We start from the raw sequence: 13,140 nt of genomic DNA, 5'->3' as shown, positions 1-13,140 counted from the left end.
CAGCTGCCTTGACCGAGACCGACTTGATTCAATGGTACATGCATGCAACCCGAACCCCGGTCTTGTGAGAGTCGATCCCCCTTCCGGCTCGTGACAAGATGCTCTTCCCGTATGATATCTGCCTCACTGTGCTGAATAGATCACAAGAGACTCTTATGCGCTCTCTCCTCGACAGTCGTCATGACTGCGTACAACGCGATCAGCCCAGCACCGAGAGCAAAGATTACACGGAACCAATTGTGACTCGTGAATGCTTTCAACAGCTTCACCACCTCGTCATTGCTGCCGAACTTGCTCTCCAGCGGCGTAGTCTCCTCAAAGAACATGAGGCGCTCAGCCACCGGCACAATCACAAATTTGGTCACCACGCCGAAGCCCACGATCATGGCGGCAGCCGTCCCGTACAGAAAGCGCTCCGTGGTGTTCTCGGCTTTGTATGTCAAGGTGCCGAAGGAGGTCAGACTGAGGAACCCCGCCGGGAGGAAGACTTGGGTGAGTGCCGTCATATAGATGGGCGAAAAGGCTGAGATGGCCACGGACGCAGGCTGTCCGTACAAGACCGGGATGATGTTGTGGGAGAGGGAGAGGTGGTATCCTCCGAGCAGCAGGGCAGCGGGGACTCCGACAAATTTAGCGACTGAGACGGTGTTCATGTTGTCTCTTGACTTCTTTGATTCTGGGGATTGACTTGTGACTTTGGCAAATGCTATTGTGATCTTTCCTACGTACGAGTTGGGGGGTGAAGAAGGAAACGTTGTTGTTTATATGCGACCATCTCGTCTAAGCTTGGCTCACTGCACAACAGCGACACAGTAAAGGGGAACTTCATGACGTCAAGAGCTTCTGCTGTACAAGTATGCTGCGATGATGCTGAGGGTGCTCGGCCGACTCGTGGATGTTGTTTTGGCTAGTGATGGCGGCGGTTGCGTTGGTTGTTGCGGATGTCGTTGTCGAGTCTCGGCCGGTGCCAAGACCCGAGCTGCGTTCGGCTCGTCTCCCACAACAGCCCCGAATCCTTTTTCCATTGCCATGACAGGCGAGATTGAGCACCTCCCACGCCGATCAGACAGCTACATTCAAGCCGAGCAAGTCCCTCGCAGATGGAACCGATTCCAGGTCTATCCCATCCTGTTTCTGTTGGAGCTGACGGTCGAGACGAGTCTTGACAATGCGTCTGGAGATAAGGAAGATCTGCTGTCCCAATACCCATAATCCAACCCAGCCGTCCATGTCTCAACAACAAACTGAAATCGTCCGATAAATTGGTTCTGGATTTTCACTCGGGCAAATTATTGGCAACCTGAGACAGGAACAGTAGACTTCGACATCCACATGCTTTTTGTATGAGACGGACTGCCTCAAATGTCGTTCATCAAAATCACCCGACACCAGATCCCACGTAAATGACCCGAGCCGAACAGAGCGGAGTCTAGAGTAACTGTGTGCAGAGCATTACGATCGGGTGAAAGAATGAAGGATATAAACACACGATCAAACGCATGAACTCGAGCCTACAGCAATACGCTCCTAGTCCACGGCATCCTCGACAACATGGCAAGTACTACGACTACCACGACAGCTACGCTTGTCGCCAAAGCTGTCCCCGAGATGGGTGGCGATGTTGAGACGACGATCAACTACCATCCTGCAGGCATGGGTGGCACGCTCAACACCGTCATTCCGGGCACGGCTGGATCCTATCGCCGCAAGTTTGACACTGCTTCAGTCACCATCAACGACATTCGCGGAAAAGAGAACCAATTCAGCTTGGCAGAACAAGGTTTCCAGTTGCTCAAGCATACCAGTGAAGAGAAGGAGTTCTTGGACAAAGACCGAATCAAGGGCACGGCCTTTCCCGAGGTCGCGGACCTGTTGAAGAAGACGTGAGACTGTCCCACATCCCCTTCCTTGCTCCCACGTATCTCGACTCAAGTTGGCCACAGCGGTCTGGAGGTCAGGTACTGACGCTCAAGTACAGAACTGGAGCCACTGACGTTCGCATCTTCTCGCACATTGTCCGCCGCACGCCATGGGAATCTATCACGAAAGAGATCGAAGAGAAGCAGATTCCCGATGACGCCCGTGTCGGCAAGATTGGGCCCGCACACTTTGCCCACATCGATCAAGGTCCTCTGGGTGCGCAACAACTTTTTGATGAGACCCTTTCCCCCGAGGAAGCGGCTCGCTTCAGCAAGACCCGATGGGGGATCATCAACGTCTGGCGCCCTATCAAGCCCGTCCGCAGGAATCCTCTGGCCTTGTGTGACATGAGATCTGTGCCTGATGAGGACCTGGTCCCCGTCTACACGCGCGCCCCAAGAGACTATGGTAGCTATACGGCCGAGAAGATGGCCAAGAGCTATCAGTCGATGACAGCAACGAGCAATCCTAATCACGCCTGGTACTACGCTTCGGGCATGACACCGGATGAGGTCTTGATGCTGCAGATCTTCGACACGAACAAGGCTCCAGATGGGTCATCGAGGCGGACCCTCCACTCTGCTTTCTCGCACCCGGATGACCAAGCACTCGAGCCGAGAGAGAGTATCGAGGTTAGGTCACTTGTGTTCTGGGAGAACGAGCCGATTGAGGTGTAAATTGGTAGGGATATCTTGAGCAGATAGATATCTGGGACTCGAGTCAGTCTCTTATTATAGTGGCACAATGACAAATTCTCCGCTCTACCCTTTCTTCGCTTTCTTTTGCCGAGGCTTAGCAAGACGACGGTTCGTGCAGCACTGTAATCGTTGCTAGCCGTGGTAACGTCGTAGAAGCCGTGTGTTCCAAGCTCGGCATTGACGCTGCCACCTTCATCTTGCGTGCTCGCACAGATGATTAAATTAATCGCACAACACCAACTGCAATTGACCACTATTAGTTCACTGAACATTCATTGCCTCCTCTGTCGTCGTCTGAGAACAACTCAGATGAAGCTATATAGGATACATTATTGCTGCAGGCCTATCTCGCAATGATCAGGTCTCCAGGCTTTGCTTTGATCCTGCAATTGACGATGACCGACCTCGAGACTCAGGAGTCAAATGGACATCGGATGGAAGTCGGGTAATTGATTATTTCCTGCGGACTCGATTCTTCCACCTTTCCTCGAACATCGTCTGAGAAGTCCGCACGACCTGATACGAGCTCCGTGACAACCCGCGCCAACAACAACGAGAGTCAAATAGCAAATTCCCGATAGTAGGATATGTCTGCGACAACAGTTTTGGATTCTACGACAGACGTTCCAAATAATCTGGAGATCTTCGGGACCGAGACCATCGGATGTCGGGCAATTGGGATATCTCGACTTCCGCTGGCCTGCCTCCGGCCGGTCTTCTTGGTCGGGATGACCAATCGGAGACAGGCTCAAACCCGAGCATGTCTTTATTATGCGTGGCATTTACCTGACCATCAGGTCGGTCGTCAGGAGAGTAAGCATTCACCACAAGCTTCGACGCAAGAGTCAACTTTGGCCGCAATCTTTGGTGGCAGACTCAACAACAGCGAGATCCAGCGACCCTTGCTCAAGACAGACAACTTGACAGCCAGTCCCGATGGGTTCACTGGGGTCGCTGGGCGCACCAGGGTCTCCAGGGTCTCCCGGATCGGGTTATTTTGTGGACGGCAACCCGTGTGACTTCGATCCAGACAGGTGGGAACCAGGCACGCTGCCAAAGCGACATCCCAAGACGGATCTCAATGTGTTGATTGTTGGTGCTGGTCTCGCAGGTTTGATGACGGCTCTGGAATGCTGGCGGAGGGGGCACAACGTGGTAGGCATTCTAGAGCGAAGTCATGGGCCGGTCTACGCGGGTTGGTTTCTCCCTCTCACCCCCCATCACCATTTGATCTGCGAGAAATACTCGAAGTACTGACATCATGAGTCTCGATCGGCCTGTAGGAGACATCATCGTCATCGGACCATCAGCTACTGCAACGTTCAGACACTGGCCCGACATGATGCGCGAGCTCGAGGCAGACCAACACGACAGCACCATGTCATACTACACGCACGACGGCGAGCTCATCCTCGGGCCCACGCAGCTCGGATTCAACGATCCAAAGTACATGCTAGAGCGAGAGGGTCACCCTGTCACAGCGCCGCATCAAGTGCGGAGGAAGTTTTTCCAAATGCTGCTGCGCCAGGTCGCCCGAGTGGAACTGAGAGTCGAGTACGGCCAACAAGTCGAAAGCTATTTCGAGGACGAGACGGCCAGAGTGGGCGGCGTGATTACCAAGAGCGGCACCATCCGAGTCGCCGACGTGGTGGTCGCAGCCGATGCGAATAAGACAAAGTCGGCCCTTCTGATCGCGGGCTGCCACGCACCGACCCAGTCCGCCGGCATGTCCGTGTACCGAACGTCCATGCCCACCGAACTCGCCCTGCAGAACGACGCGTTCAGAAACAGGTGGGGCGCTGCAATTGCTCGGAACGAGATTTCGCACGAGTTCTGGACCGGCCCGGGTATTCACATGGGTCTGGTCGTGTCTCCCGAGTTCACGGCCTACGGGATCACGCCGCGCGACAGCACCGTGCACACGGGCGGCATCAAACCGATCGAGTCGTGGAAGCCCGACGTCGACGCCGGCGAAGTCATCAAGGTGCTTCAACGGCTGCCGGATTGGGATCCCGCCATCGTAGGTCTCGTCTCCGCGACCCCTAAGGGCCGGATCATCCATTGGCCGCTTCTCTGGCGCAATTTGCGACGCGAGTGGACTTCAAAAGGCGGCCATGTGGTCCAAGTAGGCGAGGCGGCGCACAGCAGCTTACCCGCTTCGGCCAGTGGAGGTACGCTAGCTATCGAAGACGCCGTGACGCTCGCGGCGTGCTTGCAGCTCTCCTGCGCGGCTGGTGGTAGTGGCGGCGGCGGCGGCGGGGTGACAGGCGTACCGACGGGCACTCGTATCTACAACCTCCTCCGGTACGAGCGCGTCAGCTGTGCGCAGAAGATGGCCTTTGTCAACGCCGAAGCGCTGGGTGATGCGGACATGGACGATATCAAGCGCCATCCCGACAAGATCCGTGTGCGGTTCCCGAAATGGCTGTTTCATCATGACCCGGAGGAATACGTGTATGAGAAGTATGGACAGGCTTTTGCACACGTCGTGCTTGGGCGGGAGAAGAACAGGTTCCAGAATACGAATCTACCGCCGGGGCATCTGTTCAAGCCGTGGACCATTGAGGAGGTTCGCGAAGATGCTCGGAAAGGGAAGCGCATCGAGGATTTTTTGGATGGAGATTGGTCTTAAGTGTCGTCGAGTCGGCGGCGATTGGTACAGTCAGTGGCCATCAAGTCGAGGCGCTTTTGGATGGAGATGTGTCTTAGCCTCGTCGTATTCAAGTAGGCTTCGGATGGACATGGATCTTCGTGTCGTAGACTCGGGACGGCTGGTCTAATGGTTACCAAGCTGGACAGGCGGGCGCCTTCCGTTTCGTACAGGGCATGCAGCATTATTGTTACCATGAAGTCACAATGTACACGCAGAGGACAAAACCCACTACATCGCACATCATGTTGATGGCCTGTAATTGACAGGCAGGTTTGATAGGGTTAACATTTCCTCTCCACTCGAAGTCTCCGAAGTCTCGTTCACAACGTGCATCGCAAAGCTGACCAGTTGTTCTTCTTACGCTATTAACCAGAGAGGTAAGCCGAAGCCGAAGTCGAAGCCGGAGCCGAAGCCGAGGGCACTCACAGCAATTGGTCAAGTATTCCAGTATCAGGTTTGGATCTTTTACGTATGTTAATCGGCATAATGCTTCGTCCCAACGTCTCTGTTTATCCAAAAGGGCTATAATCTTGAGATATGGTCGATTATGTCCGCCGCCGCGCGACGCACTATCGTAAGCTGAAGCATTGCCATCACGATCATTCTCGTCATTCCATTGATACTCCACACTGGACTTCCAGAGCTGAACCATGGCCATCACCGTCCCTCCCGTCCCGCTCTTGATCCTCCATGGTTTTCCGTGATGATGATGCTGATATACAGCTGCCATGCAAGCATGGATGCATGTACCGCATTGTACTGTATTCGATCTCCCCTACCACACTCTCTACCACACCTCTCTAGGCACCACTTTACAATAAGCCGGAGGCAGATGGAACGCGTGGTCCGAGTCCAATATTCTGCGGTGTTTGACATATGGATCGGGTTCGCCGTTCGCGTCACAGCTGCTCCACTGGTACATGGCCAAGGCGGTAGCGACGATGATGGTCTGCTGCAGCTTGGCCCAGCGCATGCCCACACAGGCGTGGCAGCCTTGACCCCAGCCGAGGACTGTAGAAGTTTGACATATGTCAGAGTGGAGTGCATGACAGGTAAGTAGGGTAGACAAAGCAGAACAGGCAGGGACGCAGGAAGACCAAAACACTTACAACCGTAGGTCTCCTTTTTGAATTCCTCGCGGTCCTCGTTGTAGCGCTCTGGGTCGAACTTGGTGGGATTCGGGTACAACTTTTCGCTAAAGTTGACTTCGGTCGAGTTGTAGATGACAAAGGTCTTGGCCGGGACCACCTCGTCGGTATCGGGGATGGGAATCGGTTTGGACGACGTGTTGAGCCGCGTCACGGTGAAGGAGGTCCACATGCGAATGGTCTCCTTGAGACACATGTTGATGGTCGGGAACGACGTTTCCCAAGCCTCGAGAGGGAGAAGGCGGAGCTTTTCCGCCAAGGTGCCTTCCTGAAACTTGCCGTGGGCCTGTACCGCGGCTTTGATTTCCTGGTATATTTTCTCCTGCCACTCGGGGTGGATGGCCATGATGTTCAGCAATTGGCCGGCGATGGCGTGGCCGTTGGTGGTGGAGATGAAGAGAATGCTGACGAAGAATTCGATGATGTGTTCCTTGTTGTCGCGGTTGTTGATCAGTCTTTGCAATGGGTCGTCCTTGGATGGAGTCTTCTCCTTGATGCGCTTGTTCACCATCTGGGTCACCAGTTGCACGAGGTCTCGGCGCGCCAGCCGGCGCTTGATATACGACGGCGCCGGCAACCAGCTGAACAGCACGTTGTAGTGGCTGTATGTGTGGAGGAGTGTGCCGACGTCTTCTGCGCACCGTTCGAAGAGCTTCGCGTCATCAACGACCTCGTCACAGAACGTCAAGCGGGCATTTTGCTTAAACACCGTCCGCCAGATATCTGGCGCGCTCGTTACGCTTGACTTTCTGCCATTGCTCAATAGATTTTCCAGATCATTGTGGACGTCACTCAAGGCCTTCGGGAGGACCTTCTTGAGCTCCTCGGTCTTCATCAATTCCATGAGGCGACGTAGGAAGAAGGTATTATTGTGTCCGCTGTGGAAGCCAGCCTTGAAGATGGCATGTACAGGTGGCCAGAAATGGACTCCAAACGGCTGGATGATTGCCTGACTGACGAAACACAGGTCGGGATTGTCATAAAACATCCGGCGAGCGGCTTGGCCAGTGATGCCAACCACGTGTCGGCTCCCCAGCCAGAAGCTGAAGTTCTTGGTCAAACCATCCGTGGACGACTTCCAGAATGACCTGTGGTAGGTGGATTTAGCACAAGCGAGTCTCTTGCGATAGTGCACCTCGGACTCACCATTGTCGAGTAAGAAACCCCAAGGAGCCGATAATAGGCGAAGTGTCACGTGTAAACGCTGGAGACTTCTCATGAACCCTAGGCTGATAGGATACGATAGCTATCAGGCTCAAGAGAGTTGTGGCGAAAGCAGCCACGCCGTATGACAAAGTTGACGTCCCATAGCCTGACTCGCCTGTCTCGCCTGTAGAACCAAGCAGGAGGCCATTCGGATCTGCCAAAGTTGAATTCATACTGGAGTAAGGATGAACTCGGAATAAGGAAACAGCAACTGGAGAGAAGTTGAGCCGGCAACATCTTGAAATATCGAAAGGCTATATTGACAATATCCTTGGTCCGTATCAAGTCGCTTGCTTCGCCATGGAACTGTGAATGTTCGGACGATTTGAAATGCAATTACCCGAAGACCTCATTCGGGAGGTTACGATAAGACGGATGGCCGTCGTGAGCGGCCCCTCTCGAGCGATTAGCCTCGTTATCGCGGTATGAGATTAGCAACCAGAGTATGGCGAGACGATTGAAGTGATGAACAACTGATTCAGGTCGATGAGGGCGAAATGAATTGGCTCCAGTTGGTTGAGAATTGCCCGCAATTTACAATATTGGGACTCAATGCTCCGCCGTGGCATGGACTACGGAGAGCCGCAAGGCACGAAGGCGTTACCCACTTCAGCGCCTTGACGGACAGAGACGCATTGAGATATCCTTGTCTTATGACTCGAGTATGAGGACCTCGTCCCAGCACATTCACAATGCATTCTTCATAGAGACCGTGGGACGCTGCATGTGATATTAGGAGTATTTACACTCGCCACAAATGGCGGATCTGCTTCGATCGTGATCAAGATGGGCTTGTCGTGATTCTCAATGAGCCTGGCAGTCAATGGTTCACAAAAGTGGCGATTGCCGGCTTTTGCGCTTCTAGTGGCAGTCCTCGAGCTTCCGCCATTTCTGCCTTTTGCTGAGCTATATACTGATCAAGCTTGGGTAAGACCTCCTTCATGACAACCGCGTCGAACATCTCCTCGATCTTCACAATCTCGGTGCGGCACTCATTGAACCACAGGAAGAGAGCATGCTCGTTACGGTAGGGCCCAAATGGCAACTCTGCCTTGGTGAGGGCATAGATGACAGACTGCCCCTGGGGGACGTCGTGGATGACGTTATGAATGGTAAGCTGATTGTTAGGCAAATGTCAGCCGCATCCTCCTCTCGCTCGTGCGCATCTTGAACGTCTGTGCACTTACTTCAAATTCGGTCATAACCGTCATGAGGATGGGAAACAAGTGTTCGACATGCTGACGAGTGCGGACGGGTGTGCCGGAAGCGAATGGTAATGTCTGTTGCGTACAATCACTGGACCAGGTGGCGAGGAATGCCTCGGGTGTGTATTTCCGCCAACCTTCGATGAAGCGCTGGACGGTATTGGCTTGTATCTCAGCTTTAGATGTCATGTTGTGCTACTGGAGGACGAAAGAGAATGGACTGAACTAACTAAAAAACACTTGTCTGGGAGTGAGCTTTGCGTCGATGTGGACGATTTGTACGAGTACCTGGCTCATCGGGAGATAAGACGAACCAGTCCGGAGGATATACTACTGGCATCACTACCCCCGGCGACCGCAGGGGCTGCATAAGGCCGATTCCGATGCACGCCAAGTAGAGAAACTATGCTCCGAAGAGAGTCGGGAGAGTTGTGTCGGGCAATGCTGGGACGGAATTTTGTGCCTTGCAAGTCACACCACACAGCTCATCGTGTGTGGTAGGCGCTCTGGACGACGAAGCTCATCATGGTCAAGATTCTAGTAGCTATACTAGTCTATTGCCTTGCTTCACATTGACCACCAGTTTAATCCATACTCATTCGGTCAACAGCGTCAAGGTCAGGAATGAACGCTCAGCTATCGAGGCCCTAAATTCCCCGGTAAGTAATCATGTAGGGTGGGGAAAAAGTGTCTCAAAAGTCCCATCAAGATACACATTGGAGTGCCAGTGGGAAATTTGGCACTGCCATTAGTATTCACCACGCTGATGTTCTGCCCGTCGTAGCGTCCACCCTCATCATCCACCGCCTCAATCATTGCAGCTGCCAAATCAAGATACGACACCGGGCCGTCCTGATCGGTCAAGCTCACAGCGTGGCCTCGTTGCTTGTCAACCGATAATGCGCCCGGCTTCATGTAGATTCCTGTAATCCATTTGTCTTCGGCACGGATGAGCTTTTCCGCTTCTTCCACGTCTCGGTAGACATGAGATGCCGAGCAAAGGAGAACGGATCGTAATAGATATGGCATATGGCGAGAAAAGTGACTGTCGATAGTTGACGACGAGAGGAGGATCAGCTTCGGCATTGTCATCGGACCTTGGTTGAGATCGCCGCCGTTGTGGCGGCCCATTTCTCGTTTTCGGAGCAGTTTGAGAGCATCGATGACAGTCGTGGCGGTGTCCTGAGCCATCCGACATCCCGGGATGTTGTCGTTCGTTGAAATAACCAGAAACACCGCTCGACAGTTGTAGACACAAGAGGCCACCAGCTCCACGTCCTGAATGCTGCCTTCAAAGATTTTGACCTTGCCATCTTCTTTCAGATCGGGCACTGATCGCAAGAGCTTGGTGCGGGAGCGGCAATAAGCATGCACGACGGCATCTGACCGCCTCAGAAGGTTGTCGATCAAGGCAGTGCCGCAATTACCCGTAGCACCCAAGATCGCGTAGGTGTTGGTGTCAACCATCTTCTGGTATCAGTTAACACAGTCTCGAGTGTTTTGCGACGACGACACGCACGGGAGGCAAGGTCGATTGCAAAGGAAGGATATTGTATTAGATTGTCTTGTCGGATTTGGACATGAGACAAACCGGGACAATTCAAGCCAAAGGTCCGAATCCTCCTGATGCCTTATTCTTTCCATCCGAGATCGATCTAACCCTGCGCCAAGTGCGGTGATCTTGATATGACATTGTCCGGTTGCACGCCTCGCAATAGTCTAGAACTGGACGAGTACAAAAGGAGCATAGACAAGGCACATCACTTTCAGTGGAGGCGAAAGCCGGCAGAGACAAGGCTTCAGGAGTGCAATATTGTAGCTACTTGGTCCCATTCACTGCGCTCTTCTCCATGAGGTACTTCTGCAGCTTGGGGAAGAGCTGCTGAAAGTTTGAAGTATCTACCATCTCATTCAGCCGGCTGATCTTGGTTCCACCCTCCGCGAACGACATGAAGACGGCGTAATCCATCGTCCATTTCTCGCCTGGCATGGGCAAGTCCGCCAGAGACGTGGCGTACACTGCAGCCGTACCCTGAGCAGCGTCATGCACGATTTCTTTCACATCCAGCTATCGAGTGCATCAGCTTCTCTCTCTTGGATACGGAAAGTGGTAGCAAACCTTCCAATTGGTCAGACTCTGTGTCAGTCTGCTGTAGACAATTTCGGCAGTCTCCCTCGGTTTCGGTGGCATACCCAGGGATGACGGGAGGAGTGTTTGCGAGAAATCATCTGACCAGAGCGCCACGGTGCCTTCAACGTCTTGGTCTCTCCATGCTTCGATGAATTTGTTGAGAGTGGCAGCTTGGACTGCTGGCGAAGTTGCCATGTTGCCTCGACGTGAGAGTGCGGAAGTCGACGACCGATTTCTTTCTCATAGTTCTCACCATGGGACATATATGTAGCACAATAGCATCGGTCTGTTCCATGTGACCGTCGCGGATTGTTGGGTAGACGTGGGCGGCACTCGGGTGATTCTCTCGATGGAAATGACCCGATAGAGCGCAGTTCCACCCTTTCTTCAAAACCATCGCACACCCTGGAGCATTGCAACTGAGATGCAGTCTGTATCCTCACTGCAGTATCCACGATGGGTTCTCTTATTGAATCATCCACAACTGAAGTTCTGTACGCAGCAGCCGGGCTCAGTGGGAAAGGTTTCGTCCAAGATGACAACGCTCCGCCAAATACGATCAGGCTTCAGCCGGCGGCTTTCGATGATACACTGGGTTTGGCTCGGATCGATGCCAACCCTGCTGGCTCTGTGGATATAGTGGCCCAACTATTGCAGAAGAACCATGAGAAGTGGCATATGTACTTCCGCGACGTGGCTGGGCACAACCACATCCCACACGCTATCCTCAGCACATTCGCCATGGGTGGCGGTCCGCAGGAGCTTCATAGGGCGTACGATGACGGTGAATCCATTCAACGTCCTATGCCGCCGGTCTCCCTCCCGACCGTTCAGGAAATGAGCGATCCACTCAAGTTTCGCGAACGCATGCACATCCTCGACCAGTACCCCAATTTCCTAGCATTCTTCGAACAGGAGATTGCTGCGAAAGGAGGCGATTGGCAGGCAGTCGTCCTGGAGCACTGCTTCAAGCGGACGCCACTAAGTGACTTGATGATGGCCCAGCTTTTCGAGGGTCTCTACCATCCCTTCATTCACCTGGGATTTGGCGTCGAGTTTGGGTTGTCAGGTCTCGTGGCCGAAGGACTGGCCCAAACCGCCAGCCACGACCCGATGTACATTGACGTCTTCTTTCAGAAGGCCGAGAAGCTTGCCCAGGCAGGTTCTGTGGCACGTCAGCCTCTCATGGATATGTACCGCCAAACGCGCGCCAACGACGTTATTCGTACCGCTCCTCGCATGCCCGATGGACCATGGAAGGTGCGTGACGGTGTTCTTGGCCGCGCCATGGACGAGATCGTGCGCGTGGCGGCACAGTTCCAGGTTGATCCCACCGAAGAAGACGTGGAGCGCGCCACGGCCGAAATGATCAGCTGTGCGGCATGGTCGTGCGCCGCGAGCCACAAGCCAGGCAAAGAGCGCAAGATTGACTTCTTCCTGATGCATGCCGTGACCAGTTCAATCTTTGTTACAGTCCTCGCCCGCCAGTCCTGGATTCCTATCGCAGACAAGGCTCGCATGGTTGAATGGAAGGCCCGCCTAGACTTGGTGTGGTATGCAGCCAGCGCAGCGCCCGAGCTACGCCATGAGTTCATCGTCGATTACGAGCCCACGTTGAGCAAAGGCATGGGTTGGCCCCAGCTCTATCAGGCCTTGAACCGACATCACGATGATGGGCATGTGGCCAAATTTGTCCGTGCCATCAAGAACGGCCAAGAAGTGGCCGCGCCCTTTGAGCAGTCCCATGCCAGCAGCCTCCCTATCAAAGGCGACTTGTGGCTGAAGGTTGCACAGCTTTGTTACGACTCCACCGTCATGTACGTCGAGGGTGAGAAGAAGTGGGTTTGGGGTGCTGGTTTCGAGCCTATGTGGGCCAAGGTCAGAGACGAGGTGAAGGTTTAATGAAGAACCGCTCATTCCGTTCCTTGTTTCTCGGCGTTTTCGGTAGTCGGGGATGCCATATCTGAATGAAGCAACAAGTTAAAACGTCGTCGTGATGTTTCTGCCCACCTCTCTGGATGTACTCTTGGAATCTGCGCGGAATAGTTGATCACAGGCACCAATAGGTAATGGTACAATTCAAGGCAATCACCGACCTCGCCGCCTCATCACAGAGCCAAACCGACGCAAGAACAAAACTTGAATCATCGTCTCCTGCATTTTAGTCTTGTGGTCTTAG

General features: G+C 53.6%; 8 protein-coding genes across 8 annotated transcripts; 3 read left to right on the top strand and 5 right to left on the bottom strand.

Moving 5' to 3' along the window:
• Window positions 1–140: 140 nt before the first annotated feature.
• Window positions 141–653, bottom strand: G647_08906 (uncharacterized protein; the record flags this gene model as incomplete). Its single annotated transcript, XM_008733211.1, has 1 exon — window positions 141–653. One exon carries the CDS (start codon window positions 651–653, stop codon window positions 141–143), a length of 513 nt encoding a protein of 170 aa, XP_008731433.1.
• Window positions 654–1,551: 898 nt separating this feature from the next.
• On the top strand, window positions 1,552–2,597 carry G647_08905 (uncharacterized protein; the record flags this gene model as incomplete). Its single annotated transcript, XM_008733210.1, has 2 exons — window positions 1,552–1,883; window positions 1,979–2,597. The coding sequence occupies 2 exons, from the start codon at window positions 1,552–1,554 to the stop codon at window positions 2,595–2,597; spliced, it is 951 nt and encodes a 316-aa protein (XP_008731432.1).
• Window positions 2,598–3,879: 1,282 nt separating this feature from the next.
• Window positions 3,880–5,250, top strand: G647_08904 (uncharacterized protein; the record flags this gene model as incomplete). The annotated part of the gene is made up of 1 exon (XM_008733209.1): window positions 3,880–5,250. One exon carries the CDS (start codon window positions 3,880–3,882, stop codon window positions 5,248–5,250), a length of 1,371 nt encoding a protein of 456 aa, XP_008731431.1.
• An 808-nt stretch (window positions 5,251–6,058) lies between these two features.
• On the bottom strand, window positions 6,059–7,798 carry G647_08903 (uncharacterized protein; the record flags this gene model as incomplete). Its single annotated transcript, XM_008733208.1, has 3 exons — window positions 6,059–6,282; window positions 6,381–7,507; window positions 7,566–7,798. 3 exons carry the CDS (start codon window positions 7,796–7,798, stop codon window positions 6,059–6,061), a joined length of 1,584 nt encoding a protein of 527 aa, XP_008731430.1.
• A 647-nt stretch (window positions 7,799–8,445) lies between these two features.
• On the bottom strand, window positions 8,446–9,019 carry G647_08902 (uncharacterized protein; the record flags this gene model as incomplete). Its single annotated transcript, XM_008733207.1, has 2 exons — window positions 8,446–8,742; window positions 8,813–9,019. The coding sequence occupies 2 exons, from the start codon at window positions 9,017–9,019 to the stop codon at window positions 8,446–8,448; spliced, it is 504 nt and encodes a 167-aa protein (XP_008731429.1).
• Window positions 9,020–9,466: 447 nt separating this feature from the next.
• Window positions 9,467–10,297, bottom strand: G647_08901 (uncharacterized protein; the record flags this gene model as incomplete). The annotated part of the gene is made up of 1 exon (XM_008733206.1): window positions 9,467–10,297. One exon carries the CDS (start codon window positions 10,295–10,297, stop codon window positions 9,467–9,469), a length of 831 nt encoding a protein of 276 aa, XP_008731428.1.
• Window positions 10,298–10,649: 352 nt separating this feature from the next.
• G647_08900 (uncharacterized protein) lies at window positions 10,650–11,156 on the bottom strand (the record flags this gene model as incomplete). The annotated part of the gene is made up of 2 exons (XM_008733205.1): window positions 10,650–10,898; window positions 10,950–11,156. The coding sequence occupies 2 exons, from the start codon at window positions 11,154–11,156 to the stop codon at window positions 10,650–10,652; spliced, it is 456 nt and encodes a 151-aa protein (XP_008731427.1).
• Window positions 11,157–11,417: 261 nt separating this feature from the next.
• G647_08899 (uncharacterized protein) lies at window positions 11,418–12,863 on the top strand (the record flags this gene model as incomplete). The annotated part of the gene is made up of 1 exon (XM_008733204.1): window positions 11,418–12,863. One exon carries the CDS (start codon window positions 11,418–11,420, stop codon window positions 12,861–12,863), a length of 1,446 nt encoding a protein of 481 aa, XP_008731426.1.
• Between the last annotated feature and the right edge of the window lie 277 nt (window positions 12,864–13,140).

This window comes from Cladophialophora carrionii (assembly GCF_000365165.1).
Source record: "Cladophialophora carrionii CBS 160.54 unplaced genomic scaffold supercont1.8, whole genome shotgun sequence".
In the NCBI taxonomy this organism is placed as follows: domain Eukaryota; kingdom Fungi; phylum Ascomycota; class Eurotiomycetes; order Chaetothyriales; family Herpotrichiellaceae; genus Cladophialophora; species Cladophialophora carrionii.
Note: the sequence above shows the minus strand (reverse complement) of the source record. Positions and strands in the feature narration are given on the sequence as shown.